This window comes from Meriones unguiculatus, chromosome 1 (assembly GCF_030254825.1).
Source record: "Meriones unguiculatus strain TT.TT164.6M chromosome 1, Bangor_MerUng_6.1, whole genome shotgun sequence".
Taxonomy (NCBI): domain Eukaryota; kingdom Metazoa; phylum Chordata; class Mammalia; order Rodentia; family Muridae; genus Meriones; species Meriones unguiculatus.
Window position 1 is genome coordinate 139887260 of NC_083349.1, and position 20425 is coordinate 139907684.

The 20425-nt window shown below is 38.7% G+C and overlaps 1 protein-coding gene across 2 annotated transcripts in view; it reads left to right on the plus strand.

Moving 5' to 3' along the window:
* Positions 1-20425, plus strand: part of Immp2l (inner mitochondrial membrane peptidase subunit 2) — an 829626-nt gene that overhangs the window by 612176 nt on the left and 197025 nt on the right. For both annotated transcript variants that reach the window (XM_060367473.1, XM_060367476.1), the window contains exon 6: positions 10961-11063. In XM_060367473.1, the coding sequence (XP_060223456.1) occupies positions 10961-11063 (103 nt within the window). The remainder of the gene's footprint in view (positions 1-10960; positions 11064-20425) is intronic.

The window sequence follows — 20425 nt, forward strand, 5'->3', positions numbered from 1 at the left end:
CTCCAGCCAATTTATTTATTTTTTATGAATTACAATTTATACACTTTATATCCCAGCTGTTGTCTCCTCCCTTATCCCTTTCCAATTCCACCTTCTTCTTCCTGTCCCCTCTTCTCCTCCCTGCACCTCCCCAAATCCACTGATAGGAGAGGTCCTCCTCCCCTTCCATCTGACCCTAGCTTATCAGGTCTCATCAAGACTGGCTGCATTGTCTTCCTCTTTGACCTGCTAAGGCTGCTATCCCCTAGGGGCAGGTGATCAAAGAGCAGGCCAATCAGTTCATGTCAGAGACTGTCCCTGTTCCCCTTACTATGAAACCCACTTAGAGACTGAGCTGCCATGGGCTACATCTGAGCAGGGGTTCTAAGTTATCTCCATGCATGGTCATTGTTTGGAGTATCAGTCTGAGAAAACACCTCTGTGCCCAGATTTTTTTTTTTTTTTATTTCTGTTGGTCTTCTTGTGGAGCTCCTGTCTCCTCCAGGTCTTTCTATCTCCTGCTTCTTTCATAAGATTCTCTGCACTCTGCCTAAAGTTTGGCTATGAGTCTTCAGCATGTTTTGATACCCTGCTGGGTAGAGTCTTTCAGAGGCCCTCTGTGATAGGCTCCTGTTCTTTTCCCTGTTTTCTCCCTCTTCCGATGTCTGACCCATTTGCCTTTCTGAATAAGGATTGATTATCTTACCCAGCGTCCTCCTTCTTGCTTAGCTTCTTTAGGTATACAGATTTTATATGATCATCCTGTATCATATGTCTAATATTCACTTATAAATGAGTATATACCATGTGTGTCTTTCTGTTTCTGGGATACCTCACTCAGGATGATCTTTTCTAGTTCCCAGCATTTGACTGCAATTTTCATGATTTTCTTGTTTTTAATTGCTGAGTAGTATTCCATTGTGTAAATGTACCACAATTTCTGTATCCATTCCTCAACTGAGGGACATCTGGGTTGTTTCCAGATTCTGACTATTAAAAAAAAAAGCTGCTACAAACATGGTTGAGCAAATGTCCTTGTTGTATACTTGAACGTAATTTGGATATATGCCTAGGAGTGCTATAGCTTCTTGAGGAAGCCTAATTGTCTGAGAAAGTGCCAGATTGATTCCAAAGTGGTTGTACAAGCTTACATTCCTGCCAGCAATGGAGGAGGGTTCCCCTTTCTCCACATCCTCTCCAGTATGTGTTCTCACTTGAGTTTTTGAGCTTAGTCATTTTGATAGGAATAAGGTGAAATCTCAGGGTCATTTTGATTTGCATTTCTCTGATAGCTAAGGATGTTGAACATCTGTTTAAGTGTTTCTCTGCCATTTGATATTCCTCTATTGAGAATTCTCTGTTTAGCTCATTACCCCATTTTTTAAATGGATTACGTGATTTGCTGCTGTTTAACTTCTTGAGTTCTTTGTATATTCTGGATAGTAGCCATTTGTCAGATATAGGGTTAGTGAAGATCCTTTCCCAATCTGTAGTTTGTCATTTTGTTTTGTTGACAGTGGACACAGATACTTCCTTAAGATTTCTTAAGGAGAAATCATTCTCTAAACTAAAATTATCATGTGTATTCTCTAATTGTTTTGTTTATGCTTCTATAATCTAAATTTAGAGAAAAATACATCAAGGATCTTCATTATTAAAATAATTTTTAGCTACACTAAGAGCGTTTGTGTTACATTTGAAAACTTAATTCTGCAACTTATGGTATGTGTTTGCTCCAGTCACCTAGCAACAGCCTAGCATCTGTGAAGAGAGTAATGTTTCTCTTTTTTCTTTTGAGTAGATGTGAAGACCTGTTCTCTGAGTCTTGAGTAGTCATGATGCAGTGGGAAGGAAATCATGGAGTAAGCTTTCCATAGCCTGAACTTTACAACTAACGAGCTAGATGAAGCCTCTTAAAGGCTCTCACCCACACTTCTTTATCTGTATGAAGGGGAGTCGATAGATCACTTCTAGGATGTTTAGAATTGTGATCCAAAAGCACACAATCACTTTAGCCCTGGCAGTCTGGCTTCCTTGGAATACTGTTGCGTTATTTACCTAAAGTCACAATCTATTCATTGTGCGTCACTTTTAATTTAACTCATGGGACGAGGGAAGTCATGAGAGTCTCACTGTGTCAGCACATTTTTAAAAAAGCAGACAGTAAATCTGGGTTCAAGGGTCTTTTCTGAGACTGATACTCCAACCAAGGACCATTCATGGAGATAGCCTAGAACCCCTGCACAGATGTACCCCATGGCAGTTCAGTGTCCAAGTGGGTTCCATAGTAATGGGAACAGGGACTGTCTCTGACATGAACTCAGTGGCTGACTCTTTGGTCACCTCCCTTGAGGGTGGAGCAGCCTTACCAGGCCACAGAGGAAGACAATGCAGCCACTCCAGATGAGACCTGATAGACTAGGATCAGAACGAAGGAGAGGAAGATCTCCCCTATCAGTGGACTTGGAGAGGGGTATGGTTGGAGAAAGGGAAGGGAAGGTGGGATTGAGAGGGGAGGAGGGAGGGAGCTACGGGGGGGGATACAAAGTGAATAAAGTGTAATTAATAAAAATAAAAATAAAAATAAAAAAAGGAAAAGAGAGTACCATCAGAAAAAAAAGCAGACCATAGGCAGAATTTAGGGTTGGGGTTGAAAATGAATATTCAGAGTGGAAAATGGTTTGCAGTATTGTGATTGGCAAAAGTTCCTAGGAATTTTTAGAATCCTCTGATCATGTATGTTAAGAATCAAAATTTAACCAGATCCCTCAAAGGCTTTTAGGCTCACTTTTCTCTGTAAAATGCCTTTGTATGGTAAAAAAGACACTAATGATCATTTGTACTTATAGCAAATAGAAAATCAGATCCCATCTTGGAGACATGATCTCCTTTGGCCTAATATTAATATAGCTACTATTCCCTAACCTACTGTTACACTGTTGTTATTATTATTGTCACAATTTCTCTCCTTTTATGTATTTCTCTCATAATCAGCCTTTACATAAAACAGTGCAAATTCTATATTATTATTCTCTCATGCCAAACTTCCTGACTGCAGATTCCCCTCCTTCCGCTCCTTCCAGCTCCCCACCCCACCTGTCTCCCCAAGCTGTATCACACCCCCATCCCCACCTCCCGCCCCTCTGTTTCCCCCCAGGAGAACCAGCCTCCCAGGAGCATCACTCGCACTGACACAACAAGACAACATTAATATTAAGACAAGGCACACAAGCTTAGGTAAAGCAACCCAGTAGAAGGAAGATGGTTCCACGAGCAGACAAAAGTGACAGTGACACCCCCTCTCCACTGCCAGGAGTCCCCCCAGATCACCAAGCCAACCACCCTAGCATACATGCACGGGACCACCACACACCCATGCTGCTTCAGTGAGCCCTGGTTAGTTGATTCTGCAGAGGTCCCCGGACTATCCGGCCTCCACTTCCTGGTCACCCCAGGCAGTATCTGGCATGGGCTACTTCCCATGGCATGGGCCTCAAATTAGGCAAGTCATTGGTTGGCCACTTGTGCAAGTCCTGAGCCACCGTTGTCCCAGCACGTCTTGCAGGCAGGACTGTGGGCCAAAGGTCTCATGGCTGACTTGGTGCCCCAGTTCTACCACTGCAAACTGCCTGGTTACAGAAGATGGCTAGTTCAGGCTTCACATCCTCCGTTACTAGGAGCCTGAAATTCATTCTCATAGAATATTAGGAGTTTCTGCTGCACGAGGTTTCCACATCTCTTTCCCCAAATGCCCTTCAATTTCAGTTGTCTCTCCCTCTATCCCTCCCCTCAGCCCGATTCCTCTTCTTCTCATTCCCACCTGACCTTAGTCTACCCACAAAATATATTCTATTTCCCTTCGCAGGGAGATCCATGAGTCCCCCTAGAGCACTCCTTGTTCCTTAGCCTCCCAGGGCCTGTGGATTGTAGTATGATTATCATTTACTTAACAGCTGATGTCCACATATAAGTGAGAACATTCCAGCTTTGTCTTTCCGGGTGTGCGCTACCTCACTCAGGATGGTTCTTTTTCTAGCTCCATCCACTTGCCTGCAAATTTCATGATGTCATTTTTTTTTAAACTGCTGGGTAATATTCAAATGTGTAAATGTACCACATTTCCTTTATCTGTTCTTTGACTGAGGGACATCTAGGTTGTTTCCAGTTACTGGCCATTATGAATAAAGTTACTATGGACATAGTTGAGAAAGTGTCCTGTGGTAGGATGGAGCATCCTCTGGTTATGTGCCCAAGAATGGTATATCTGGGTCTTTAGGCAAATCAATTCCCAATTTTCTAAGGAATATCCATATTGATTTCTATAGTGGCTGTACAAGTTATTCTATAATCTGTGTTCTATAAGCTAGATTTTTAATAGGATACTTCTCTATCAATTTCATCAGCTCACTTTATTATGATTACTGACAATAGCTGGATAGCATTTTATATTTTCCATTCCTATATGCTTTTTAATTAGCTAAAATATAAAAGATAAATATCTATTTTTCACTAAGTCAATTAGAAAAATCTTAGCAAAATTTTATGTCAACCACCTATTTTGCATGTCAGTATATAACTAAGACAATTCTTTTTCAAAACTTAAATATTATTTTTACTCTTCCCAAAGGTTGCCCATAAGTCTCAGCATCTGCATTGATAGTCTGCAGGGAAGAGCCTTTCAGAGGTCCTCTGTGTCAGGCTCCTGACTTATTCCCTCTTTTCTCCTTCTTCTGATGTCCATCCTCTTTGCCTTTCTGGATAGGGATTGAGCATTTTAGCAAGAGTCCTCCCTCTTGATTAGTTTCTTTAGGTGTACAGATTTTAGTAGGTTTATCCTATATTATATGTCTATATGAGTGAGTATATACCGTGTGCATCTTTCTGCTTCTGGGATAGCTCACTCAGGATGATGAAAGAAGTGGGAAACAGTAAGATCTGGAGAGGACAGGAACTCCACAAGGAGAGCAACAGAACCAAAAGTCTGAGCACAGGGGTCTTTCCTGAGACTGATACTCCAACCAAGGACTATGCTTGGAGATAATCTAAGACCCCTGCACAGATGTAGCCCATGGAATTCAATATCCAAGTGGGTTCCATTGTAATAGGAACAGGGACTGTCTCTGACATGAACTGATTGGCCTGCTCTTTATGAAGCAGCATTACCAGGCCACAGAAGAAGACACTGTAGCCACTCCTGATGAGACCTCACTGACTAGGATCAGAAGGAAGGAAAAGAAGACCTCCCCTATAAGTGGACTTGTGGAGGGGCATGCATGCAGAGGGTGGAGGAAGGGAGGGATTGGGATGGGAGGAGGGAGGAATCACAGGGGGGATACAAAGTGAATAAAGTGTAATTAATAAAGAAAAAATTACAAAAAACAAACAAACAAACAAAAATATTATTTTTATTTCTGCAAACTTCTCTCCTAGGTTCTTTACCTATAAGAATAATATACATTTTCATACACATGCATACCTGTTCCTGTTTGTGGAATTCGTCTGTTTCTCTGTTGTTGTACAACTCTGATGCAAGACAACTTGAAGAGAAAAGGGTTATTTCATCTTAAACTTCCAACTGACAGCTGTAATTGAGGAAAGCTGTGGTGGGAAGGGAATGGAGGGGCAGGGTTAGAGGTAGCATTGGTAGTAGAACTCAGGTCAGGAACTGAAGCAGAGGTCATGGAGGGTCCGCAATTACAGGCTTCCCTTAAGGAAGTGGAAACTCGGGGCTGGGATTTAGAGAACAGTCAGCCTCACACATCATCACTTCTTTGAACATGTAGAAAATGCAACAAAATGGCTTTAAAATAATATCCCTAATGAACCATGAATTATAAATACAAATTACTGAGAAGGGGAGAGAGAGCACATATGCCTGAGCAAAAGACACAGAGAGAAATGTTTAATAAGCACTTAATCTTCTTATACTTCTAAGAATTACATGGACAGTAATTTTATTCAACTGATGATCCTTGGAAGATCCAGAGACTTAAACACATTGTTTTCAAGGTCAAATCAAATTGGAGGCAATCATTCTTCATTCCATTTATAAGGCCTGGGTAACTTGTCTTGGTAAAGCTCATACTAAAAATGTCTCTTTTTAGACAGGTAGTTAAAATACCATACAGAACTCATTTTTGACTGTCGAAACCAGAATTATTTGCAAGCTATAGATACATACAACCTTGTGGGCTGACACCTCACTTACCTGCTCAATCAGCTAAAGGATTATCTTGTCTTTTGTGTGAGTTTGGGAGCAAAAAAGCTATTTAAAATTTCTTCTCTAGAGAAATTTTATTAGCAGTATTGTATTTCCTTGGCAGTCCTAAAAGGAAGTAGCCCAATAATTCACCATTGTATTTTTAAGATACTTTAGGTTACTATTTTTAAAAGTTCGAGGCACTTTGGGAGATCAGGAGATAGAATACGCACTGCCCTTATGGTGTGTTTTCCAGAGTTTTTAAAGTATTTCTCCCAAACCTCTCATCTGTGTAAGCCTCTACATATTAGCACACTAGCACTGAAATGTGCAAGAGAATGGTAGGTGAAACCACAACTAGATAGATCATTCGTTTACCTGTTACTCTTTGTATATTTGAATATATACAAACAGATTATCCCTTCACATGTGAGTTTGAATGTGTCCCTGATGGGAAAAGAAGAAAGAAAGAAGAAAAAATAAAAAGAGCCATTGTACCATTAAAAACAGCCACAGTCACAGCACAACTTGGAGGAAAAAAAAATATTGAGGTGTATCCCCAGTAATTTGAAGAGGCTCACTAACCAACAGTGAGCCTCAACACATTCTGAATTATAAAATGAAGGAAAATAATGGACAAAAGAAGTCTGGCAATAATCACCACCACTTATTGTATTCCAAATGCACATCAGGACCATCCCCAGTGTTTTACTTGAAAGGCCTCAAGCTGGAGATGATACGTTTCTATGGTGTCTAGTATATGCTACACTCATCCTTAGAGCTGATCTCCCTCTCTTCCTCTCCTCTTCTTCCTAGAATTATAAATGAAAAACTTCCCCTTTGAGTTTTATCGAGTTTTCCAAAATTCTATGCACTTGATAGTGTCGGAAAAATAACCAAACCAAGATAAGCTAACTCTACAGGTTAACAGTGTATTCTCCTCGCAATGTTTACACTACTTGGTAATCTTCACCTGAACCAGGTGAATGTCACTAGATAAACCCTATTGTAAAGATGCCAAACAATTATAAGGCATAAGCTTGCTTGTAAATCAGAGGATTCAGTTTGAAATGTCTTTAGCCTGTTCTAGAATCACTGTGCTTTCTTTCACATTATTCTGCCTTCAGACCACTATTTTTCATCAGTTCTAAATTCATTTGTCATTTATTTAACAAATATATGTTTAGTACTTTTTGCTCTAAGGACATTCTACAAGAAAGGTATATTTTCATACATCACATTTTAACAGGGACAGATGCTGACTTCACTGGTACTTTGATAGTACTATGATTTTCTGTCACACGTATCTTGATTCTTACAGCACCTAAAATTCAGCCTGACTTTTATTTTATTTTATTCTTTCTAACTTCTAGAAGAGTATGTTTGGCCTATGATTGTGTTGAATTTATTTTATAATTTTTAACAGAATCAATAGTTCATGTGTTTGGGTCTTAAAGCTGCTTTATACCCATGGCTCTTCTTGATATTATGTATGATCAGAAGACTTTATTCTAATTACTGTGATAAGCCCATTTCCTCCCAAAACTTGACAACTTATCTGTGTCCCAGCCTACCAAGCCTCTTGGTTTCCTTAGAGACCTTCTTTTACCCAACGAGTAATCACTACCAAGCGGCAGAAGGTACTGTAGTCTTGAGATTCATGTTGGTTCCTTCCCTAGAAACTTTCCTAACAACAAAAACCTGTATGTTGAGAAGATGGAGCAATAAGGTGCAAGCTGTGCCATTCAGAAATGAGTCAAAAGACTGTTTTATTTGGAGGATCTTCACTTCTTTGCCCCAGTGAGATAGGCCAGCGTGCTATGACGCATACCATTAATCCATGGGAAACACACCCCCAAGACCTGAAACCCTGAGTAATTAGTAACCCAATGTACTATATAGTATGTTTTCTCATACACACACTTCTGTGGTTGTTAAATGATTATTTGAAGAAAAAATAACTTTCTTTCCTTTCTAAGAATTTATCCTAAATGTTTAGTGTAATATGGTGACAGGTGTTTGCATATATTAGGTGATGATACCTTTAGCAGTTAGCTATGAGTTTTTGATGTATTAGTTATTGGACACTAGCTCACGCAGTGGTGATGTCAAGAACTAATGGAATGACTAATTGAACACTTCTATTGCAAAGTATATAAGTGTAAGATGTGTTAAATTTGTTTTTGTTTTTTGTTTTTTTCTAAAAAGCTGAAGGTCTCTTTTCCTATAGTAATTAAAAACAAACAGCAACCCTTAGCTTACTGTGGGGTTCTAATGGCCACAATATTGCTTCCTTGCATGGATGACTTACTGATCTAAAGCAAAGCAATTCAACACTGAAATTATCTTGAAAATTAAAAACCATCCAAGATAATGAATAGTTTCAATTTCTATAGCACCAATTTATGTGCACTTTCCCTTTTTAATGCATTCTTCTATGCATACACAGCTTGCTAACTAACAGACTAGCCTCAGAGAGATTCCATAGCAAATAACAATATGCCAACCCCAGTTTCTGAATGCTTTGGCTTACAGAGTGATTTTCAATTGCTTGTTCACTCATTCATTCAGCAAACCTTTACTGAGAAGCTTGGCTAAGTTGGTGTTGTTTAGAATGTGTTAGGAAGTAAAGGAAATATAAAGCTGTGTGCTCCCAAAATATTTATTTTTTGTGGGGTTTGAATCAAATTTTATTTTAATTTTTCTTTTATTTAGTTGGTTGTCTCATAATTTATTTACCAATACTTTGCTACTAGATATTTGGGTAAACTTCATTTTGGGAGTGGGGCTATAAAAAGTGTCCATTGCACATCCCTTAGAGCAAATATTTGCCCATATTTCTAGTTTCTTAGCAATCGATTTTTACAAGTAGGAGAATCAGACCAGGAGGCATGAATATTTTAGTCTCTCAAAACATCCACAAATGTAGATATAAAAAAAGAAATGGAAACACAAAGTTTGCATCATGGCCACTTGCAATGTGAGGGAGCTTGTCCCTAACGCTTTTTTTTTCTGTGTTTAGAGTATGAATATCTGCTGAATGTCACCAGTTATTGACACTTCCTCTTCAGAATTACTAAAAAAAATTTTTTTTTAAAAAAATATAGTCCTGGTCTGGTTTCTTAGAATCCTGAGTCTATAAATACCAAGATGTCATCAAGACTCTTTTCCTTCCTGTTAATGCTGTTTCCATCTTGTTTGTTTGTTATGTGTGTGGATGCTTTGTCTTCATGTACACCTGTAAACCAACATGGGTATATGAAGGAGGTGTCAGATCCTCTGGAAGTGACATTACAAACAGTTTTGAGCCGCTATGTGGATACTAGGAATTGAACTTATGCTATCTAAAGCCAGTGTTCTTAAACCCTGAGCCATCCCTCCAACACTAAGTTTTGAATCTGAATTTCTACACGTAAATGGAAACAATTGAGCACTAGCATAGATACAAGTGTAAGAGGACAAATGGGTCTTTATTTCACTGAGACATGTTAAAATTTTAAAGCATTTATTAAGGATATCATGAATTAAATTAAATACCAAACACTATAGATGGTTGTGAGCCACCATGTGGTTGCTGGGAATTGAACTCAAGACCTCTGGAAGAGCAGCCAGTGCTCTTAACCTCTGAGCCATCTCTCCAGCCCCCTGTACCTTTTGTTTAAGCAAGTTTTTCTTTTCCTTTTACAAAAGAAGAACTACATTGCATGCTTATCTGTAGAATATGTACTGTAAATTCACTAATTTTCTTCACTTTGAGTACATATAGAAATTCTTTGCTTATGAATCTTCACAGCAACTCATTATGAAAGTGAAGAATTTCTTCGTTAATGCTGAGTTTTTGTTGGTCTGATCTGTTTAAGCATGTGTCTTTGCCTGTTTTGTTTTCTCAAAGCTGACACGGTTTTCAAGGATGAGCCATACCTTACTTGAAGGGAATTTGTGTCATTTCAGGGTTGTTGGGAGCCTAGCAGGAAGGTCCCTGCACCCAGACCTTCAGAGAAACCAGGAATGTTAAACACACAGGACTGTCTTTCTTTTTCTTTTAATTTATTTTTAATTTATATATCACTTTTCGTGCCGATTGTAGCCTCCTCCCTCCTCTCCTCCTGGCCCTGCCCTCCCACCCCCTCTTCCTCCTGACCCCCTCCTCTTCTCAGAGAAGGGGAGGCCCCATCCGACCCACCTCACCACATCAAGTCTCATCAGGACTGAGCTCTTTCTAATGGGAAAGATGAAAGCCCTGTTTTTCCATCCAGAGAGCTGAAAATTGGAAGTGCTTAGCAGACTGGTTTGGTTATCTGCACTCTCTGTTGGGCCAGGCCACATCAAGCTCCTACAACCAGGGCCGGAGGTGGTTCTGTACACTCTCTGTAGAGAGCAGAGCACACCCGCATGCCCGTAAGCTAGTACAGGTAGCTAGTACATCAAACTTTCTTGAAAGAAATGACATGAACCCTGAATTGGGTTTCAATGTAATTATGCTTCGTTGAACAAAAAGGATCGTGGTACACCAGGAGCCTTTTTCTAAAGCACTCTGGCCTTAAATACATTGGAACTAAGCCACCTGTTGTATGACTCCCCATCAGGTTGGCTGAAGCCAGTCTGTGCCTGGTTTTTGTTCCACGTCTTCCCTCGACGTGTTTTCTTGCCCGTGTTCCTACGGGAACCCCTGTAAGGGTTAGAAACCCTCCTCTTCCCAAAGCTCTTCTGTCCTTCCCGATTCTACAGCGGAGTGGTAGCGTCCTGCTCCTGCCCTCATTTCATTGGTCTCTCTGTTTTCAGAACCATTGGACACAAGAACCGGTTGGTCAAAGTCCCCCGTGGCCACATGTGGGTTGAAGGCGACCATCACGGACACAGTTTTGACAGCAATACTTTCGGACCGGTGAGTCACCTTGAATCTTGTTTCTGAGAATTTTGTGTTACAGATGTGGAGGCAAGTGTGATTCAATCGTTTGCTGCGTTCTTTGAGCCAAGATCGGTTGGAGACTTTGGAATGGAACGTGTTATGTTGGAAAATTCCTTTAAACTGTCAAAGTGTGTGTGTGCGCTCATGCGCACGTCTGTCTGATCTTCCTTTCCCTAACAGAAATGCTTTCTCCTTGTTTTCCGTTAGTACTTAACCAGAAAGATATGTAAGAAGACGAGCAGGCGCCGAGTTTCTAAATCTTTTGTTCAATACAACAGTGGCAGAAATCACAGTAGAAAGTGTGGGAGCGGTGGGCTTCCTCACTTCCCTCTCGTGCTCCCGTCTCAGTCTAACATGAAATTGTTGTAAAACAGATGATCAGAGAATGGTCACACACATACAGTATGTTTTAGATGTCATAAAAGCCCTCATAAAGAACCGAAGGCCTTTAAAGATGGTGGTACTTACCTGACTTTGTACTAGTTTGCACAAAGACAGGTAATTTTGGACAAGTAACTAAATTATGTGGAGAGGCTAGAGGAAGAGAAGAACGATTTTATCCAGACTGCCTGTGCTGAATTTTCTCAGCTGTGACTCTCCATGGACTGTCTTGTCTTCAGCTACAGGGAGGACCGCCTTCAAATGGGAGTGTTGGTCTCCTGTTCTTCAGCAGAAAGGAGGACAGTAGTGTGCCTGGCTCGCTCCTGTTGCTTTCCAAGTCCTCTTAGCTCAAAGTAATCCTCGTGTCAGAGTGGCATGCTTGGAGGTGGCGTGTTCTGCTTCCATTCATAAGGAACATTTTGTTAGCATTCTGCTTTACAGCAGAAACACAGACATGCTCTATTCCATACTCATCCAAAAAGTATGTGACTATTCTGACATGGTATAGATTTTCTTCACTTTTAGTGCATATAAAACTTCTCTGTGGGTCTTCACAGTAACTCATTGTGAAAGTGAACATTTTCCCAGGCAGTGGGAACAAAGCTGATTCCTTGTTTGTCTGGTCTGTTTAGAAACTTCACCTTTGCCCTTTTTGTTTTCCCAAAGCTGTATTGGTTGTGCATGTACGTGACAAAGCAATTACTTACAATACACATGGTTGTGGTCTCTAATAAGAGAATTTCCTATGTGTATTATGAAGAGCCAATGTTTCTGCTGCTAAATGTGCAGACACTAGGACCCAATGTAGTAAAAGGTGTAAGAGCTGGATTTGAACAAGTATATGGCAGAAATTTTAGACCATCATTCCTATTTTTTTTTCTCTAGTCATGCAAATGATGTTACAATAAAACAATCCTAAGGCCTATCCTTGCCTTTGAATACTAATTATATAAAATATTTGAATACTAACTATATAAAAATATTATATAAAAACATTCAAAAATATTTGAATGCTAATTATATAAAAATATTACTTAATCTAAGTTCCACCAAAGACAAAACAAAAATGAGAAATGTTGGGGATGTCCTGCTTATAATGCAGGACAATTGTACTGAAGAATGCAAGTAGCAGCTTGGAAGAAAACAAGTCACTTGACTTTAGCTCTATCTCTTTGGCCAATAAGAGTACACATACCATGTTGTTGGCCAAGTCCACAACACATGTTAGTTAACTTCACTGAGTTTTAATTAGTTATTTTAGTGATTTTGCAATGAAGTGATTTTTTTCTACCAGATGTATGCTAAATAGTTACTGATAATAAAGTCCTAACACTGATATTTTGTTCATTATTAAGTTAAAGCTGGTATAATGTTGCTTAGGTAATTATCATGAGTGCCTGCCAGCTGATTTCTCTTTGCTTTCGTACTGGAGAAAGGAAAGGAGAGCTGGAAATATGGCTCGTGGGTAAATGCTTGTTATGTAAGCATAACAACCCGAATTTGATCCCCAGAACTCACATAAAAAGCAAGACATGCTGGAACATGCCTGTATTCCCAGCACTGGAAAGGAAGACACAAAATGGTCCTGGAGGCTCATGGCAGACAGGCAGTCTGTGCTAACTGTTGAGCTCCACGTTCAGTTAAGGCACTCTGGCTCAAAGTGTGACGTGGACAGAGCAAGTCCACACGCAAGTCTACACGCAAAAACCAACGCACATGTGCATATTAATAGGTATGGACACACCCATTTTTAAAAAGAAAAAGACAAGAATGTTGCAGTAAATAAAAAAAAATGAGTGTTTGGCTACATATTATTTATTATCACCCCTAAGATTATCACAGTGGTATTACCTAACCCATTATCACAAATAATAAGACACAGACACCTGTTGGATTTTATAACTGCCTTATTTACCTTGGACAGGGCAGATATTTCACCTCCACCGGCTCACTATCCTCACCATCCACCTCCCAGCCCCCGTCCAGTGCCATCCACCTTAATCCTCCTCATCTGAGCTGTCTTCCATCCATAATCCCATAGTACTTGCTTTTATTCTTCATCTGGGCCTTTCCGCACCATCATTGGAGTCCTTTCTCCAGGCCCACGTGGATCCTTCTCCATGCTAACCTACCCTGGTGTCCTCCTTCCTCTGGCTCCTGTGATTCTCCTGTCTGAAGCCAAGGAACCTTAGACACACCTACCCCATTCTGCCTTGCCCAGGTATAGGCTATTAAATCAACCAATAGGTATGACTTAGGCAGGTTTACACAACAAGGATAGGTCTAACCAGAGCTTGAGGGCCAGCGTCAGAACAACCCCCACCACCAGAATAAAGTTGTGAGCTGTGTGCTGGGAATTTCATGTCTGTAGTGTGTTCTGTGACTTGTAAGGCTCTTGTTGTAGCTCCTTTCCCTGCCCCTTTCCCTGCCTTACACTTAATAACGGCGTTTGAATCACTGAACTGTGATTATAAAGAACCCACAGAAAGAATAGCAGATGTGGAAGCGTCCTCTTTTTGAAAAGGAGGAAAATAAGAATTGCATATGAGTGATAATCTCACTTTGTTTAGTTCAATAAGAAACCCATATCACTGAAAACTTTGACAAATACATTGTATTTATTTCTCAGTACCGTTTGGTTTATATCAATGTCTTAGAAAAAATCCAATCATTAATTATAATAGAATCAATATTAGGTAAAAGCAATATTATTTTGAAACCTAGTGATACCTCCTTTTTGTTAGGTAGAAAATATTTATGCAAAATTTCTTTTGGTTTATCAGTTAAACAAAGCTTTTAATTTCTGTTTGGTATCTAGTATTGTTTCCTTTTCCAAAATTAAGCAAAATACTCCTTTAGAATGTAAAATACATTTCTTATATCATATACTCACCTATTTGTGTATTTGTAAGTTTTAATATTTGTGCTTTTGTTTTTAGAATGTGCTCTGTGGTTTGCTCCAATAGCATCTTTGATGGAAAAACTTCTTCCTAGTCAGTTCCCATCAAGTATTCATAAAAGAACAAAACAAAACACAAAACGGTTAAATCCCAAACAGTCCTTATGAATAGAAGTTTACTTTAGTTGATTATTTGCCTGTTGAGACAGAATATTGCTGTTTATCCCACAATCCTCCTTTGGCTTCCAAAGAGCTGGAATTCCAGGGGCACACCATCGCACCTGGCCTGAATATAAATGTTGTATTTGCCCTTTGTAACCATAAATTATATGACTTGTTTGTTAAGCACTTCAACATTTTTTTTTATTCTAAAACATTTATACTTTTAAAAATATAGCCTTGAAAATTACATTTTCTGATAAAAATTTTATTGGACAGGTCTCCTTACCTGTTAGGATATTTAAATATTATATATAGAGAGGGCCAGTGAATTTTATGTTTTCAAATATATTCTTGATTCAGTTCCCCCCCTTGAATTAGGTAATGTACTTTCCCTGTCATTGATAACTTCCATGAAGGAACCAGTCTTGTCTGAGATGCTTCCCTTGTCTGTAAAACGGACTAAGACTTTTCATCCTTATTCGGCTCCCGTTAGCTTCTCCATGCATGCTGCTGTTTCTCACATGCTTTGTGTATTTGCATAGCAATCGACCCTGTAATAGACTCTGCTGTGTTTGTTTCATTTGTAGCTAACTGGTAATCAACTACAGGAAGTACAGTTAGTTGACTAGAGTCTAGTTACACACATTTAATGTCCTCCCTACGTTCCTGTGCATCAGGAAGCATTCAGCTATGATCTTTCAAAGAAGACTCAAGAACATAAATGCCTTGAGCTGATTTTGTGGGTTTTTTTTGGTTTTGCTGTGTTTTATTACTTCTGTATACTGTCATTTCTTCTTTGATTTTTTTTCTTGAAACTGTGTAGGCTTAAAATAGAATAGACTGCTATTATGAATAAAAGGTTAGTAATGGCTTATTATTACAAAGGTGTTAACAATAAGCTGTAGGAACAGAAATTCACAGCAGGAAGAGGAATACGTAATGTAACTTGTAGTCCAACATCCATGCTCAGTTTCTTGAGTAAGATGTCATGGAAAGAGACACAAGTCACAAAATCAAACAAGGGTAGTTAATCTTGTTTGAGAACTCTCAGTGTCCCAACTTCTACAGATTTATATTTCACATGATTCAAAAGAAAAGACTCCTTCTCTAAATCAACTGATAAATTGAGAATGTTCACATAAAATAAAAATTTTAATGAACAACCTGAGAAAATTAACATAGAACTATAATTAAATGACATGATTTAGCCATAGGGTAAATTTTATGGTCATGCAAATATGCTTATAAACAATTTTAATGATACAATCAGTATTCATAATACTGGGTGAATATATATATATATATATATATATATATATATATATGTCTTTATATATATATAAAACATCCTATTGTCTCCAGTGGTGGGCCAACATCTGATTCTTTTCATACCATTGTAACTGCCCACATTTTAATACAGTTGCAAAAATGTTATGACCTTTACAATTATAAACATATAGTTTGTTTCAAAGCTAGTTTAAAAATGACTGAAAGTAGATGACATGAACTGGGCACAGTGACACATGCCTGTAATCCCAGCACTAGAGGAGGCGGAGGCAGGGGATCACTGTGAGTTCAAGTTACCAGCCTGGTCTACAAAGCAAGTCCAGGATAGTCAGGGCTCCACAGAGAAACCCTGTCTTAAAACAACAACAACAACAACAACAAAAACATAAAAAAACAAGCAAACAAAAAAATCCAAACCACTCTAACAACCTCCCCCCAAACACACACACTTAAAGAAGGTAGATGACATGTAAGGCCAAGTCTGTCCCTTTGATCTATAAAAATATTTCACATGCTTCGATTAGAGGAAAAATATCAGATGTGCTTGCTGTGCAAACTTTTGTTTATGGCTAACAGTATCACTATGATCTTTGTGCTAAATCTCTTGGATAATTTACACAACAATAGAAAATACCTTCTTCCATATGGACTCTCATTTATTGCTTCAGTTTGGATTTCTGGTGTGAGAAATCACTTTCATAAGTTCCTTTTAAAATTATTATAATTGGGATAAATTCAAAGTTTATGACTATTTGATTGTATTGAATGGTGTAAAACAGATATCAGATGTAGGTTTATGATTGCTTTGAATGTTTTCTAAGCATTTCTCACAGTAACTCTTCTGCTCTAGCAATGAAATTAGCATCCTTCCCTTGACTGCCCCTACTGTTAGATGACAGTAAGACATTTTCAGAAATAGCCGTGTTTTTCTTTGCCTGCACCCGGAAGTAACTGTTCACTCCAAGGGGTTTTGTTGTTGTGTTTTGGTTTTGTTCTTGGTGTGTGTGTGTGCGTGTGTGTGTGCATGCACGTGCTCTAATACTGGGGCACATGAAAGGCAAATGTCCTTAAGTTTCCTGCATGTGTGCATTACAGCTGTAATCTTTCAAAGGGCAATTTTAACTAATTCAGGGCAGCGAACTCTTGCATCAATTAAAACACATGCTGGACTTCTCTCTTCCACTTGTTATGAACGTGCATGTCAGTGCTCACGTTTGAACCATTCTCATTCCTTTTGGTAAAACATAACTCTGGCTCCTTCCATGGCCTCCATTTACCTTATGCATTTTCCATCTTTGAAGTTTTTCTAACACTTTTATCTTGCTGTAAGTCCTGAGCCTATGAGATATTAACATTTTTTTTTTTTTGCTGTGCAGTGATTTTTCATAAGAAAATATGCCATAATAGAAATTCTAATATCTTCAGACAAATCAAAACCGGGTAGTTTAGTACCTAAAATAAATTGTTTTGACTATATTGATCAAAAGGTGTTACAAGAAAACTTTGGTTTTAAGCATTTCAAGGCAGAGTCGTTCTTTTTAAGATGCATAAACACAGTTTGACTTTTAGGTCTGTTGTCCCAGTGTCACCTTGTGAACACTTGCGGGCAAGGACCATGAAGCACAATGGAACCATTTGGATGCAGAAACTGTTATGATATCGTGTCTCTGCTAGAGACAGGAAACTACAAGTTATGAGGAATAAGAATTTTCTTTTGTTCCAAGTCATTTGGGAAGTAGCCAATGCAAACTCTTATTTCATTGCTGTGTAATTAAACAAAGCATTAGTCCCCTAGAACACTTTTTAAGTACTATGCCTAATAGGGGATAATAATATTAAAAGTAAGTGAACACTAGAAATATTATTGATAAAAAATACCTGCTTGTACAAGAGAGATGATATGTAAGGAAGTGGGCCAAATCATAATTGAAATTTCATAGGATTCCCTTTAAATTCCATGATATTCGAAGAAGTTTTCACTTTAAAAGCTAGAAGAAAATAAGGTTCATGTTCCCATGTTATCCAAAGCCTTTCATTTATGCAACGGGGACACATTTTTTAGCTTCTTCTATTTGTAAACCTTTTTTTTTAAACCTGTGGGCACACTCAGTAGTTTAGATGAAGAGAAACAACTTTTAGCCAGTAAGTAGAAAATATGGAAAACATTTGAGAAGAGGACATTCTTGCAAGTTAACCAGTTACACCTGTCGTAAAGTTTTCCCATGTTACATAATTTTTATTTTTAAAAAGTAGACTGCATGAGCAAGGCAGCCAGAATGACATTCTTGGAGTTGTGATAAGGATGGAAGGGATGGAGTTTGTTATTATGAAGACAACCTATCAAATAAGGAATTGGGATGGCACTGGGGAAAATGTTTAAAACATCCAAAGATTTTTCCTTTGATATTTTTTAATTTAAATTTATTTTTTCTTAATTTATTCACTTGATATTGTGATCATAGCCCCCTCCCTCATCTCCTCCCAGCCCCACATCCCTCTCTCTTTCCTCTATACCTTTCCCCTCATCCTCAGAAAGGGGAAGCCTTCCTCCCCTACCAACTAACCCCAGCCTATCAAGTTTCATCAGGACTGCCCGAATCCTCTTCTTTTGTGGCCTGGCAAGACCCCCACTCCCTGCTAGGGGAAAGTGATCTAGGAGCAGGCAACAAAGAGACAGCCCCTGCTCCCATAGGAGGGAAACACACTTGGAGACTGAGCTTCCTATAGGCCATATCTGTGCAGAGGTCCTAGGTCCTCTCCCTGCATGGTCCTTGGTTACATCCAAAGATTTTCAAGAGAAGATATTCAAATCATGGCTAACAGGGATATGCTGAATTTGTCTTTTGGCACCGATGCCAAATTTGAGTAGACGCCAGAAAGAACAGGAGAAAAGGGGGCAGTAGGTGCTGTAATTGCCAAGTTATATCCCTGCCTTAGAAGAAAGATGGGATCAAAGGGCAAGCACAATAAGACAGCAACCACATTGTGACAAATAGTCCAAGCTGGGGTTATGACAACCATATCAAAAAAGTAGTGCAGTTATTTACAATAACCCTACAACCATCTGTGAAATCTCCTATAAGAATTTAATTGGCTAGAATACCCTAAAAGCAGTACAAATGGTAACTATTTGGTAAAATCTTGCATTATATAAGGCTCTGCAGCCGTCGTATGTTTTGTGAATGAAGTGGTTTATGCCTGGAATGGTTACTAGCTTTCAATTGTGCTGAAAACGTTTTGCTTATATAATACAGAATAATCTTGTGGACTTAGGGGATGAATTGACATTTTGTTTATCACTGAAGTGCTGCATTTTTTTTGTAAAACTTCCCTGGAGCTGTGCGAGTAGCTTTTATTTACAATCAGCCATTTTTAAATAAAGAAAAAGATCATTAGAATGTGCTGACGGGATTCAAGTGTTGTATTCACACATCTGAAGGATGTTGCTTCGGCTTTAATTGGCTGGATTTTCTTCTTGTTTTATAATACACACTTGCTTGTTAAGAACTTTTGGTTTGCAATAGAAGATATTCTGTATTTGTAGAATAAATAGTGATGACTTGAAACTATAACGCCTCTCACTCTGGTGGTTTTTTCATCTTCCTGTAACCCTCTTCCAAGTGTTGGAAACTAGCAACTCATGTATCTTTTAGATGTAATTTTCACCGGACTGATGTACTCAAAGGCATGCATTTTATGAGAACATGAAAATCAATTAAAAGAGATGTGATTATACTGAAAACACCTGTATGAACAAAGACAGCTAAGTCTCAGAGGATAGTCCACCTCTGGAGCACTGCACAAAATCAAGTAATCCCCATGTAGTGACAAAGAGCAGAACATCCCACAGGATTTGCTTCAGTATCAGTTAGATGTTTTTGTCTATATAATTATAACATCAAAAACGGCTTTTAAAGAGAACATAGACACACTATATAGAACAATAATAGATATTGTCCCTCCTCCAAGAACAGAAACAAGCCAGGCTTCCATTTCCAATGAATCAAATTTTTTTTTTGCTTTATCTTAATTATTCTGTTAGCGTAGAAATCGTTTTCCACATGATTTCATTTGCAGATAGGAAAATGTTAGCAGAGCTGTCATTCAACTTCACTGTGGCAAATATTGCTCCTCGGGGCTGTTTTGTTACAGGACGAAACATGTTTCTTTGTATAATGACTACATATTTGCTGACAGTAGGTCAAGAATAAAAACTTGGTCTGAAACAATGCTGGTGTATGAGTATCTCAGTTTTAGAAGTGCTTAGGATTCTGTAAAGTTGTTGGGCTTGTAGTCTTTATCAGATGTCTAAGATATATTGGTGTCTGTATAAGTGAATCTACATAGAGAATGGAAAATGAAAGGCCCTAAGAGGAGAGGCTGCTGTTGAATGTACTGTGATTTAAGATTTGGGAGGCTCCTTAAGAGCCTCATTTAACTGGGTAGTTAGTTATAAATTGTTTTCTGGTAAGCTATCTAACTGCCTTCACAAAAACCAAACTATATAAATACTTCTCTTTTGATTGAGATTCTGAGAGATAGTTAAGCTATAATGGAGAATGAATTGTGGTAGTCTCGTGTTAGACACGCCATTAAGCCATTTACTAAG